Genomic DNA, 12,914 nt, shown 5'->3' on the forward strand with positions numbered 1-12,914 from the left:
GAAAGAATTCTTGGACAGAAGGTAGGGAGACCCCAATAACCTTCTCTGCTCCCCTAACAACCCTCTGCAAGATTTTTCTGTCGGCAGCACTGCAGCTGGAGTTGGTACTCCACAACCTGGTGGTTGTGATGCAAAAGGTCAGCACACTCTCAACCACTCCTCTGTAGAATGTAGTTAAGATGTTAGTGGGGAGTGATGCTTGTTTAAGCTACCTCAAAAAGTACAATCTGGGGAATGTTCACTTTCACAAATAACTAGAACCAGAAAATGAGGATTGGACATTTCCAGGGACATACGTTGCTGTCAATTCCGGTGTCTGTGAACAGAACTTTACTTTCTGTCCTAATATCCATGGAAGCATTGAATTTATTCATGTAATCTCAAACACTGAATGATGAAATGCAGTTATAAAGTTCTTTCTCAGATGAGTCATTTAACATTTTGAATATGTTCTCTCTTCCCATGGAAGATGTTCAACAGAAACACAAGGAGACTCTGCGGGCACAAACTGAAACACTGAGAGTGAACACGATCCTGATGACGGAGAAGGTGAAGGTGTTCCAGCTGGTTGATCGATACGCTGAGCTCACGGTCATTTCTACTGTTCGAGATCGGAGACTGGTGGAACATGAGCTGCTGGCAAGAGGCAGAGACCACGAGGAGTGTAGAGAGAAACATCTCCGCGGAGAGCTGGAAAAAATCCAGACTGATCAGTTACTCCAGAGCAGCTTTTCCCGGAGTAAATCCAAATCTGGGAGTTCAGCAGCAGTGGCGGGAGTCCCAGGGATCGGGAAAACAACAATGGTACAAAAGATTGTTTATGACTGGGCCACGGGGATAATATACCAACAGTTCCAGTTTGTCTTCAGTTTCAAATTTCGTGATTTAAACAGTATTAAGTGTCGAATAAACCTGAAGGAACTGATTCTGGATCAGTATCCTTACTTTGGGAATATCCTGAGAGAGGTCTGGAAGAATCCAAAGGGATTACTGTTTATATTCGATGGTTTAGATGAATTCAAACACAAAATCGATTTTGCTGACAGTCGGAGAGATACAGAACCAAAGCACGAGTGCCCAGATCCAGAGTGGTGGTGTGAAGTGTCTGATATCGTGTACAGTTTAATCCAGGGCAAGCTGCTCCCAGGGTGTTCAGTGCTGGTGACCACCCGCCCCACTGCGTTACATTTATTGGAAAAGGCGGATATCAGTGTCTTGGCTGAAATCCTGGGATTTGTTGGTGAGGAACGGAAGGAATATTTCATCAGACATTTTGAAGATCAGACGGTGGCAGAAGCTGTTTTCAATTATGTGAAGGAGAACGAGATCCTGTACACCATGAGCTACAACCCATCCTACTGCTGGATCCTCGCCCTGGCACTGGGCCCCTTTTTCACACAAAGAGTCAGGGACCCGCAGCGAGTTCCCAAGACCATCACCCAACTGTACTCCTACTACATTTACAACATCCTGAAAAACCACGGCCGTGAGATTGAGAGCCCCCGTGATGTGTTACTCAGGGTTGGTCAGATGGCCTTCAGAGGAGTGTCCGAGAAGAAGATTGTGTTTACCGATGGAGATTTGATCAAATTCAATCTGCAGTCTTCCCAGTTCCTGTCCGGGTTCCTGATGGAGCTTTTGGAGAGAGAGGATTCTGCCCTGAGTGTGGTGTACACATTCCCACACCTCACCATCCAAGAGTTTGTCGCTGCAGTCGCACAGTTCCTGACTATACATCCCAGGAAAATCCTGAAATTCCTCACTGAAATCCTCAACACGACAGATGGGCGATTTGACATATTTCTCCGTTTTGTTGCTGGTCTCTCGTCACCAATGACAACTCGGGGCCTGAAGGAGTTTCTGGGCCCATTCCCACATGAAACAACCTGCCGGGTGATTGACTGGGTGAGGGAGGAGGTTAAACGCCAGACAGGAAACACTGGGAGTGAAGCTGGTAAAAGGAGCCTCCTGAACGCATTGCACTATCTGTTTGAGTCTCAAAATCGTGGACTGGCTCAGGAGGCACTGGGATCTGTGGAAATACTTTCATTCAGTGGAATGACACTGACCCCGATTGACTGTGTGGTCCTGTCTCATGTCATCAGACTCTGTGATACCATAAAACACCTCTGTTTTTGGAACTGCCGAATTAAGTTTGAAGGAATACAGCGGCTGGGACCGGGGCTACACAAGTGTCAGGAGTTGAGGTAACCAGATTTCTGTCTCACTCTGAAATGTGAAACTGTTCCATTGTGTTGTTTCAATGCGAAGGAAATTGGGTAAAATGGGAGTAAATCAGATTGTGATAAATGACCAGTGGACCGGTCAGTAATTCCACAAGTACAAGAGGGTTCTGTGGTTCTTTCTGATGGGATTTGGAGACTTAATCAGATCATGAACAATAGCCATTCGTTTAATGGTAGTAACAGGAATGGCCGTTTCTCGCTCCCTGTGACACGTCCATTGACACTGTTCCTTCTCACTGTTAATGACACAAAAACACCGACACTGACAGGCAGGACCTTCCCACCCTTCTCCCGTTGAGGGACAAGAGAGTGTGAGCTGACTTACCCAGTGAGAGGTTTAGAAATGCTGCTGTGAGATTGTCCTCCTCTGCCCTTCCCTGTGAGAGACTATCTCCATCACCCCACCTGTGTGACGTTTCTCAATCCCCAGTACCCAGTCACCACGTGGGCATCTTTTCTCCCGATTGTGGACCTCAGTTTAGACCAACCTCTCCCAAGGATCTACAAAAGGTACGTCCGCATCAACACCTCTTGTGGGAACATCTTTTTTCAACACGATACTCCTGTGGGATCTCTGTGCACACTTCCATTCCCACTGTTGGACCTCTCTGCAGAAGTCTCGTTCCGCCTGTGCATTAATTTCTCCCCATCCTTCTGTCGGGTCTCACTTCCCCACCCCATTTCCCCTGTGAGTATCACTCTTCCCCATCCACCTTCCTGCTGTGGGTTCTCTCTTCCCCGTTCTTCTTCGCCTTATGGGATCTCCCTTCCCCACACCCTTTCCCCTGTGAGTGGTGTCTCTCTTCCTCCTGTCCTTTCCCACTGTGGGGATCGCTCTTCCCCATCCCCTTCTGCTGTCAGTTCTCTTCTCTCTTCCCCGTACTCCCCTTGTGATATCTCTAATCTTCACCCCCATTACCGCTGTGGGAACTCTTTTCGAGTCCCTTTCCTCCGGTGGGATCTCAATTCCCTATCCCCATTCGTTCCTTTCGATCTCTCTTCCCCATCTCCTTCCTCCAGTGGGATCTTTATTCCCGAACTCCTTCCTCCTGTGGGGATCACTTGCCCATCCCCCTTCCTCTGTCGGGTTCTCCCTTGCTCATTCCCTTCCTCCTGTGGGGTTCTCTCTTGCCCATCCCCATTCCTCCAATAGGAATCTCTCTTCCTCATTCCGCTTTCTCCTCTGGAGTCTCTCTTCCCCATTTCCATTCCTGCTGTGTGGAATCACTCTTCCCCACTCCCTTCATCCTGTGGGATCTCTCTTCCCCATCCCCCTTCATCCTCTCGGGATCACTCTTCCTCATTCTCCTTCCTCCTGTGGGGATCATATTTCCCACCACTTTTCCTGCGGTGGGGGTCTCTGCGCGCATCTCCCATGGAGATTTTCCCACCCACGATTCCTCCTCTCAGAGGGGTGTTCTCTCACCCTTCAACCCTGCCCTTTCTGACATTCTTACATCAGGAACACTATTATAACTGTTGGGGAAGGAGACAGATTATGGGAAATTACAGAGTCACACTGACAGTAAATTATTGACATTCAGTGGTGAAATTTGATAGTGATGGGAATTCCGATCAGTGATTTACTGAAGGGCTTCATGTTTCCTTAAATATCCGAATGAGAGATAATCCCTCAGACCCACGGTTTCAATCTCTTTTTTCATTAGTTTGTCTCTTTGTGTTTAGACTTGGGGGGAATGACCTGGGAGATTCAGGAGTGAAACTGGTGTCTGAGGCTCTGAGGAACCCGGAGTGTAAAATACAGAAACTGCGGTGAGTACCAGAGTGTGGGAGATTGTGTTTATAGTCACTGGGTATCAGAAATTGAACATCAAGCTGACAGGTGTAAGTGCTACACATGTCCCTACACCTCCTCTCTTACCACCATTCAGGGCCCCAAACTGTCCTTCCAGGTGAGGAGACACTTCACTTGTGAATCTGTTAGTGTAAGCTATTGCATCCGCTGCTCCCGTTGCGGCCTCCTCTACATCGGCGAGACCCGACGCAGATTGGGGTACCGCTTCGTCGAGCACCTCTACAACAACAGACAGGATCTCCCGGTTGCCACTCACTTCAACTCTGCTTCACATTCCCATTCAGATATGTCCATGCATGGCCTCCTCTACTGGCATGTTGAGGCTAAACTCAAGCTGCAGGAGCAACACCTCATATACCGTCTGGGTAGTCTCCAGCCCCTTGGTATGAACATCGAATTCTCCAACAGTCCGGTAATTCCCTCCCTCTCCCTTCTCCATCCTACTTTAACTCTGTCTCCTCTTCTAGCTGCCTATCACTTCTCACAGGATTCTGCCTTCTTCTACTACCCATAGTGTTTTCCCCTTACATTCCTTCTTCACCTCTCCTGCCTATCCCTCCCCGCTTCCCATCCCCAACCTCTTGATCTTTCCTCTGATTGGCTTTTCACCTGGCACCTTCCACCCTCCCCCACCTTCTTTATAGGGCCCCTGCCTCCTCCTTCTTCAGTCCTGATGAATGGTTTCGGCCCGAAACGTTGACTGTTCATTTCAACGGATGCTGCCCGACCTGCTGAGTTCATCCAGCTTGTTTGTACGTGTTGAGTGTATAAATATGTTACTGTGAGAAGACACTGACACTGGTCAGTTTATTTATATACTCCTGAGAGAGTGAGCCTGAGAGACTGGTTTACCACATTCCACCCTCCCCCCATCTTCATTATTGCTCCCCTACCCTATTCTTCTTCAGTCCTGACCAAGGGACTCGGCCCGAAACGTTTCAACGGATGCTGCCCGACCTGTTGAGTTCATCCAGCTTTTGTAGGTGTTGAAGCTGATCAGTATTTGTGTTACTGATAAACACTGGGAATTTCTGATGTCTCCTGTCTGTGTGTCCTTCAACCTCTCTCTCATCCCCAGGTTGAACGATGTCGGTCTCACAGATTCTGGTGCTGAGGATCTCGCCTCCGCTGTCAGTACAAACCGAACATTGACGGAGTTGAACCTGAGTGTTAATAAACTGGGAGATTCAGGAGTGAAACTGGTGTCTGCGGTTCTTGGAAACCCGGAGTGTAAAATGCAGAAACTGTGGTAAGTACCAGACTGTGGGAGATTGTGTTTACAGTCACTGCGTGTCTGACATTTGACATTGATATGATCAGTAATTGTGTTACTGATAAACACTGGGGATTTGTATCGTCTCCTGTCTCTCTGTGTCTTTCACCCTTACTCTCTCATCTTCAGGCTTTGGAATGTTGGTCTCACAGATTCTGGTGCCGAGGATCTCGTCTCGGCTCTCCGTACAAACCCATCACTGACAGAGCTGGACCTGAGATTAAACTCGCTCACAGACCGGTCTGTCTCCACTCTCCGTCACCTCATACTGACCGTCCCAAGTCTGACCAATATCGAGTGAGTATTCTTGTTAATGCTCAGTGTGATAAAATATCAGTGGATCGGCGGGTTCACCGGTGATATTTGTTTGTCAGCGTTGTTGAAATATTAACCCCAGTCCGCTGTTACAGTCACTGTTTTATCATTTGTTTATTTCCTCTGTATTCTTCCCTCTGTTTCAGGCTGTGGAAAAATCACTTCAGTGAGACTGGGGAGATGGAACTGAAGTCTCTGCAGGAACTCAGACCTGGACTGACAGTGAACCTGTGAACATCTGAATGAGTGAACAACCCCACCTAAGGGATGGGGACATCTTGGTCGATTCCTCACCATCCCCTTTAATGATAATGCTTCAGGTTTAATTCCCAATGATTCTAACGGATCACGTTTCCAACCAAACACTCTCTGATGTCGGAGGTGTTTCCGCAGGCATGTAATTCCCCTTTGTGACCAGCGGCGCTATTTCTGTCGGATGTCCCGGTCCGAGAGTCCATTTAAGTGAGGCCTTGAGGAAATACACAGATAGAAGAGGCGGGGCTCAGTCTGGGACACCAGCGTCTGTGGTGGGATTATCATGAGAGAGAATACTTTTGCTCACTATGCTGAGGACAATACATTTAGAAGTATGGCCGACGTAATGATGTTAAATGGATAAATACCTTGGTAGCGGCCCTGGATCTGCAGCGATCTCGGACACTGTCCTGAAATGTGATTTTATAATGATCGGTTCCCTGATGCGGAGTGATGGTGAGAAACAGGACTGATTATTCAATCTGTTACTCGTTGTCGCTGGTCAGTTAATTGTGTGTGACTCTGAGTAAATCAGGAACAGTTTATTTATTCCCGCAAGTTAGCAGATGACACGTTGCTTAATTTACATTTGTCATGATAAAATCAATCAACTGCTGTAGCTTCCTGTCTTGGTGTTGGACTTGATTTGAGCTTGCTTGGGAACCCCATCACCCCCAGTGATCCAGAGCTTCACTCAGAGGCACAGCAGTGTCTCACCTCCAGGCTGAGGGAGGTCTGCTACCCAGGATCTCATAACCCCCACAGCACCCATGCTGAGCCCACGCTTTTCTCGCTGAAAATGAGTCAGCAGTGACTGAGGGCAAGCTTGCTCCCAGTGAAATAAGGCCGGGTAAACTCCTTTTATTAATCTAATTAAATTAGGTAGTGGAGGCAGCAGTTAGGGCAGTTGAGTGCTCCATTTGCAGTCTGTGGGAAGTCAGGGCGAGCACAATTGTCTCTGATGACGACACCTGTAAAAGGTGCATCCAGCTGCAGCTCCCGTCAAACCAAGTTAGGGAACTGGAGCTAGATCTGGATGAACTTCAGATCATTTGGGAGACAGAGGCAGAAATAGGCAGGAGTTTCAGAGAGATGGTCACTCCTAAAAGTCAGGAGGCAGGTAGCTGGGTGATTGTCAGGAGAGGGAAGGGGAATAGATAGATAGATAGGTAGATAGATAGATACTTTATTCATCCCCATGGGGAAATTCAACTTTTTTCCCAATGTCCCATACACTTGCTGTAGCAAAACTAATAACATACAATACTTAACTCAGTAAAAAAAAAAATGATATGCATCTAAATCACTATCTCAAAAAGCATTAATAATAGCTTTTAAAAAGTTCTTAAGTCCTGGCGGTTGAATTGTAAAGCCTAATGGCATTGGGGAGTATTGACCTCTTCATCCTTTCTGAGGAGCATTGCATCGATAGTAACCTGTCGCTGAAACTGCTTCTCTGTCTCTGAATGGTGCTATGTAGAGGATGTTCAGAGTTTTCCATAATTGACCGTAGCCTACTCAGCGCCCTTCGCTCAGCTACCGATGTTAAACTCTCCAGTACTTTGCCCACGACAGAGCCCGCCTTCCTTACCAGCTTATTAAGACGTGAGGCGTCCCTCTTCTTAATGCTTCCTCCCCAACACGCCACCACAAAGAAGAGGGCGCTCTCCACAACTGACCTATAGAACATCTTCAGCATCTCACTACAGACATTGAATGACGCCAACCTTCTAAGGAAGTACAGTCGACTCTGTGCCTTCCTGCACAAGGCATCTGTGTTGGCAGTCCAGTCTAGCTTCTCGTCTAACTGTACTCCCAGATACTTGTAGGTCTTAACCTGCTCCACACATTCTCCATTAATGATCACTGGCTCCATATGAGGCCTAGATCTCCTAAAGTCCACCACCATCTCCTTGGTCTTGGTGATATTGAGACGCAGACAGGAAGAGCAGAGCACCCCTGTGGCCGTTCCCAGCAACAATAAGTGTACCATTTTGGATACTGTTGGTGTGGACGACCTACCAGGGACAAGTTGTAGTGGCCACGTCTCTGGCACCGAGACTGGACCCTCAGCTCAGAAAGGAAAGAGGGAAAAGAGGAGAGCAGTAGTGATAGGGGATACGATAGCTAGGGGGACAGATAAGAGGTTCTGTCGGAGAGATCAAGAATCTCGGATGGTCTGTTGCCTCCCTGCTGCCAGGGTCCGCGATATCTCGGATCGAGTTCTCAGTATTCTCAAGAGGGAGGGTGAGCAACCAGATGCTGTGGTCCATGTTGGGACCATTGACGTGGGTAGGAAGAAGGAGGAAGTCCTGCAAAGAGAGTTTAGGGAGTTAGGTGCAAAGTTGAAGGACAGGACCTCCAGGGTTGCAATCCCAGGATTGCTACCCGTGCCACGTGCTATTGAGGCTAGAAATTGTAAGACAATGCAGCTAAATACGTAGCTAAGGAGATGGAGCAGGAGGGAGGGCTTAATGATTCTGGCCAATTGGGCTTCCTTCCAGGGAAAGTGGGACCTGTTCCGACGGGACGGTTTACACCTGAACTGGAAGGTGACTAACATCTTTGTGGGTAGGTTAGCTAGTGCTGCTCTGGCGGTGTTTAAACTAGATTTGCAGGTGGAGGGGAACTAGAGTGTTAGAACAGATGGTGAGGTGGAGGAGAATAAAGTCCATGCGAGGACTCCTTGTATAAACAGAAATCAAAGGTTTGTATGTGATAGAAATGTTCTCAGGTGCCAAACTGGGGAAGAGGCGCCTGGCTCTGAAATAGAGAAAGATAGGAGACAGAGTGTGAGGGAGGATAGGCAGGTGATAGAGAAGGGACGCGCTCAGACCGAAGGTTTGAGATGTATATTTTAACGCAAGGAGAGTTGTGAACAAAGCAGATGAGCTCAGAGCATGGATCAGTACTTGGAGATATGATGTGGTGGCCATTACAGAGACTTGGATGGCTCAGGGACAGGAATGAATACTTCAAGTGCCGGGTTTTACATGTTTCAGGAAGGACAGGGAGGGAGGCAAAAGAGGTGGGGGCGTGGCACTGTTGATCAGAGATAGTGTCACGGCTGCAGAAAAGGTAGACGTCATGAAGGGATTGTCTACGGTGTTTGTGGGTGGAGATTAGGAACAGGAATGGGTCAATAACTTTACTGGGTGTTTTTATAGGCCGCTCAATAGTAACAGGTATATGCAAGAGCAGATAGGGAAACAGATCCTGGAAAGGGGTAATAATAACAGAGTTGTCCTGATGGGAGATTTCAATTTCCCAAATATAGATTGGAATTTCCCTAAAGCAAAGTGTATAGATGGGGTAGAGTTTGTTAGGTCTGTTCAGGAAGGTTTCCTGACACAATATGTAGATAAGCCTACAAGAGGAGAGGCTGTACTTGATTTGGTATTGGGAAATAAACCTGGTCAAGTGTCAGATCTCTCAGTGGGAGAGAATTTTAGATAGTGACCATAATTCTATCTCCTTAACCATAGCATTGGAGAGAAACTGGAACCGACAAGTTAGAAAAACGTTTAATTGGTTTCAGGGGAATTATGAGGCTATCAGGCAGGAAAATTGGAAGCTTAAATTGGAAACAGATGTTCTCAGGGAAAAGTACGGAAGGAATGTGGCAAATGTTCAGGGAATATTTGTGTGAATTTCTGCATAGGAACGTTCCAATGAGACAGGGAAGTTATGGTAGGGTGCAGGAACGTGGAGCACAAAGGCTGTAATAAACCTGGTCAAGATGAAAAGAAGAGCTTATGAAAGGTTCAGAGAGCTAGGTAATGTAAACACGGGGAAACAGTTAACATTGCAGCCATATAGGACCCTGTTCAGCCCCCACTTGGAGTACTGTAAACACGAGGAAATCTGCTGATGCTGGAAATTCAAGCAACACACACAAGATGCTGGTAGAACGCAGCAGGCCACGCAGAATCTATAGGAAGAAGTACAGTCGACGTTTCAGGCCGAGACCATTCGTAAGGTCAATTTGAAATAAACGATAGTAAGATTTGAAAGTAGGAGAGGCAGGGGGAAATCCGAAATGCTAGAAGACAGAGGGGGAGGGGTGAAGCTAAGAACTGGAAAGGTAAGTGGGAAAAGGGATACCGAGCTGGAGAAGGTAAAGGATCATGAGTCGAGGCCTAGGGAGAAAGAAATGGGGAAGGGAGCAGCAGAAGGAATTGGAGAACAAGCAAGGAGTGATTGCGAGAGGGGCAGAGAGAGAGAGAGAAAAAGGGGCGGGAATAAATAAATAAATTTGGGATGGGGTAAGAAGGGGAGGAGAGGCATTAACGGAAGTTAAAGAAATCAATGTTCATACCATCAGGTCGGAGGGTACCCAGACGGAATATAAGATTGTTTTTCCTCCAACCTGAGTGTGGCTTCATTTTGACAGTAGAGAAGCCATGGATAGACATATCAGAATGGGAATGGGACGTGGAATTAAAATGTGTGGCCACTGGGAGATCCTGCTTTCTCTGGCCGACAGAGCGTAGGAGTTCAGCGAAACAGTGTCCCAGTCGCGTCGGGTCTCACCAATATATAGAAGGCCACACCGGGAGTACCGGACGCAGTATACCACACCAGCCGACTCACAGGTGAAGCGTCGCCTCACCTGGAAGAACGGTCTGGGGCCCTGAATGGTGGTGAGGGAGGAAGTGTAAGGGGGGGGGGGCGGGTGTAGCAGTTGTTCCGCTTACAAGGATAAGTGCCAGGAGGGAGATTGGTGGGAAGGGATGGGGGGCGGGGGGACGACGAATGGACAAGGGAGCTCCGTAGGGAGCAATCCCTGCGAAAAGCAGAACGACAGCGTGAGGGAAAAAGGTGCTTGGTAGTGGGATCCCGTTGGAGGTGGCGGAAGTCACGGAGAATTATACGTTGGACCTGGAGGCTGGTGCGGTGGTAGGTAAGGACAAGGGGAACCCTATCCCGAGTGGGGTGGAGGGTGGATGGGGTGAGGGCAGATGTGCGGGAAATGAAAGAGATGCGTTTGAGAGCAGAGTTGATGGTGGACGAAGGGAAGCCCCTTTGTTTAAAAAAGGAAGACATCTTCTTTGTCCTGGAATGAAAAGCCTCATCCTGAGAGCAGATGCGGCGGAGACAGAGGAATTGTGAGAAGAGGATAGCATTGTTGCAAGAGACAGGGTGGGAAGAGGAATAGTCCAGGTAGCTGTGAGAGTCTTATAGTAGATATCAGTAGATAGGCCGTCTCCAGAGATGGAGACAGAAAGATCATGAAAGGGGAGGGAGGTGTCGGAAATGGACTAGGTAAATTTGAAGGCAGGGTGAAAGTTGGAGGCAATGTTAATGAAGTCAGCGAGCTCAGCATGCGTGCATTTTGTTACCCCTGTTCTCCCTCACATAATATTTATTAGCTAAGTATGTCTTTCATTTCAGAAATTCTGCTGACAATTTTTCAATCCATTTCACGTCATTCACATATTCTGTGCGCTCCTATATATCAGCTCCCCGCTTTCATTACGAATGGAAGAGAGAGGCAGGCAGAACAGAAGAAGACTGCACGAGCAGTGTGTCAAAATGCCTCACACGCCTACGTTGGCAATCTTTTCAGTAATGACTGATCTTTGCCGGCATGCATAGTTTTTTGATGCCAGTTCGGAAAAGCTCGCCATAGCTCTAACTTCAGGGTTTTTTTTCAATGTGCACGGGCTGTTTCTGACGATCTGCCTCTCAGAGAACGCGGTGTCAATGCAATTCAATTAAAAGCAGGTTTTAGACAAAATGTCCCCTGTTCACGAGTGTCAGACAATTGAAAACATTCAACATATTTTCTGCTCAATTCAAAGCTACGTTTTGAAAACTATCGCCCTGACTCTTCAAAGCCCAAAAAATACAGATATAACGGGATTATCCTTGAACAGGAAGAACTTACAGCCTGCGGTATCAATTAAATTAGCGAGGTGGTTGTGTTCTGCAAAGACGTCGGCGCTGCCGGGTCAGATCCCCGGTAAGAGGAGAACACTGCTACTGAAGTACAGACTGATAGGAATTTAGTTCATCCCGGAGCCGGAGAATAACACCCGGACAGAAAAGGCGGGAAGCGAAAAGCTTGAAGTGGCCACTGTCAGTGATAAATGATTGCATATAGATGATTGCTAACAAAATTATAGAATTGTAAAGGGGGTTTCTTCTTTTTCTTTGTTACTGTGTATGTTAATCAAAATGTCTTCTTTGTTTTGTTAAAAGTAGGAATGCTTCTTTATTACGAGAGCGTGCTGGAAGCTTGTTGGGGTTAAAATTCACTGATAACAAGAATTGTATTCCTTTGTAAACCAATTGGGATTAATGCTGTTCTTTCTTCTGGGTCTGTAAGCTATTGTTGGCGGGCTTTTGGGGAGATCGGCGCGAGGGTTTGAGAGAGAGAGGACGTGATGCTGTAAACTGGGCGAGGAACGGACACCAAGCGGGGGTCTAAGGCCAGGAGGTACCCCGAGGAGAGGAGATGAAGCTAGATGTGCTTGGTTGACCACTTCGGGTGGTCCTGAGCTGCGAGTCGCGGAGTTCGGAGGGGATCGAATGGTGGCCAGAAGACTTCAGTAATTGAGCTCCAGTGGTTGCGCACGAAGTGGTTTGGACGCTGATAAGTTTGGCGCCTTTTCGTTATTTTCTTTTCCTTCATATAAACTGTATGGCTATTAATCAGTTATAGTAATCTTTATAAATTGTAATCATTTGATCGAATATGGTGTCCTGTTTGTTCCTTGGCGAGGCGGGGACATCACACAGCATCGACACAAGCTGATTACCCAGTTTGGCGGGGCCGAATGCTGCTCCCCCTGGTTGAGAACGAGCTGAGCGAGCCTAAGGCGGCCCAGGGGGTTACATTGTGGTCTGCTCGTCCGGGATTGATTTCTGTGGAAGCTGTGTGATCGCCCTCTTTAAATTATGCCTGCGGCGAAGAGCTGGTGTGCCTTTGTGGGTGTGCGATTGCTGGCTATCTCTGCATGTGCGTTGGGTGGGGTCGCTGTTGGTGGGCGTTGTTCGATTTCCG

The 12,914-nt window shown here is 47.6% G+C and overlaps 1 protein-coding gene across 1 annotated transcript in view; it reads left to right on the plus strand.

Annotated features, from left to right (window-relative positions):
* LOC140722095 (NACHT, LRR and PYD domains-containing protein 3-like) overlaps positions 1 to 12,585 on the plus strand; it is a 111,963-nt gene extending 99,378 nt beyond the window's left edge. Inside the window, exons 11-16 of the mRNA XM_073036887.1 lie at positions 470 to 2,207; positions 3,933 to 4,019; positions 5,141 to 5,311; positions 5,465 to 5,632; positions 5,797 to 6,043; positions 11,300 to 12,585. Coding sequence (XP_072892988.1) covers positions 470 to 2,207; positions 3,933 to 4,019; positions 5,141 to 5,311; positions 5,465 to 5,632; positions 5,797 to 5,884 — 2,252 coding nt within the window. The 3' untranslated portion in view covers positions 5,885 to 6,043; positions 11,300 to 12,585. The remainder of the gene's footprint in view (positions 1 to 469; positions 2,208 to 3,932; positions 4,020 to 5,140; positions 5,312 to 5,464; positions 5,633 to 5,796; positions 6,044 to 11,299) is intronic.
* The last annotated feature ends 329 nt before the right edge of the window (positions 12,586 to 12,914 follow it).

The sequence above is a fragment of the Hemitrygon akajei genome, unplaced genomic scaffold, assembly GCF_048418815.1.
Source record: "Hemitrygon akajei unplaced genomic scaffold, sHemAka1.3 Scf000069, whole genome shotgun sequence".
NCBI classification, from domain to species: Eukaryota; Metazoa; Chordata; class Chondrichthyes; order Myliobatiformes; family Dasyatidae; genus Hemitrygon; species Hemitrygon akajei.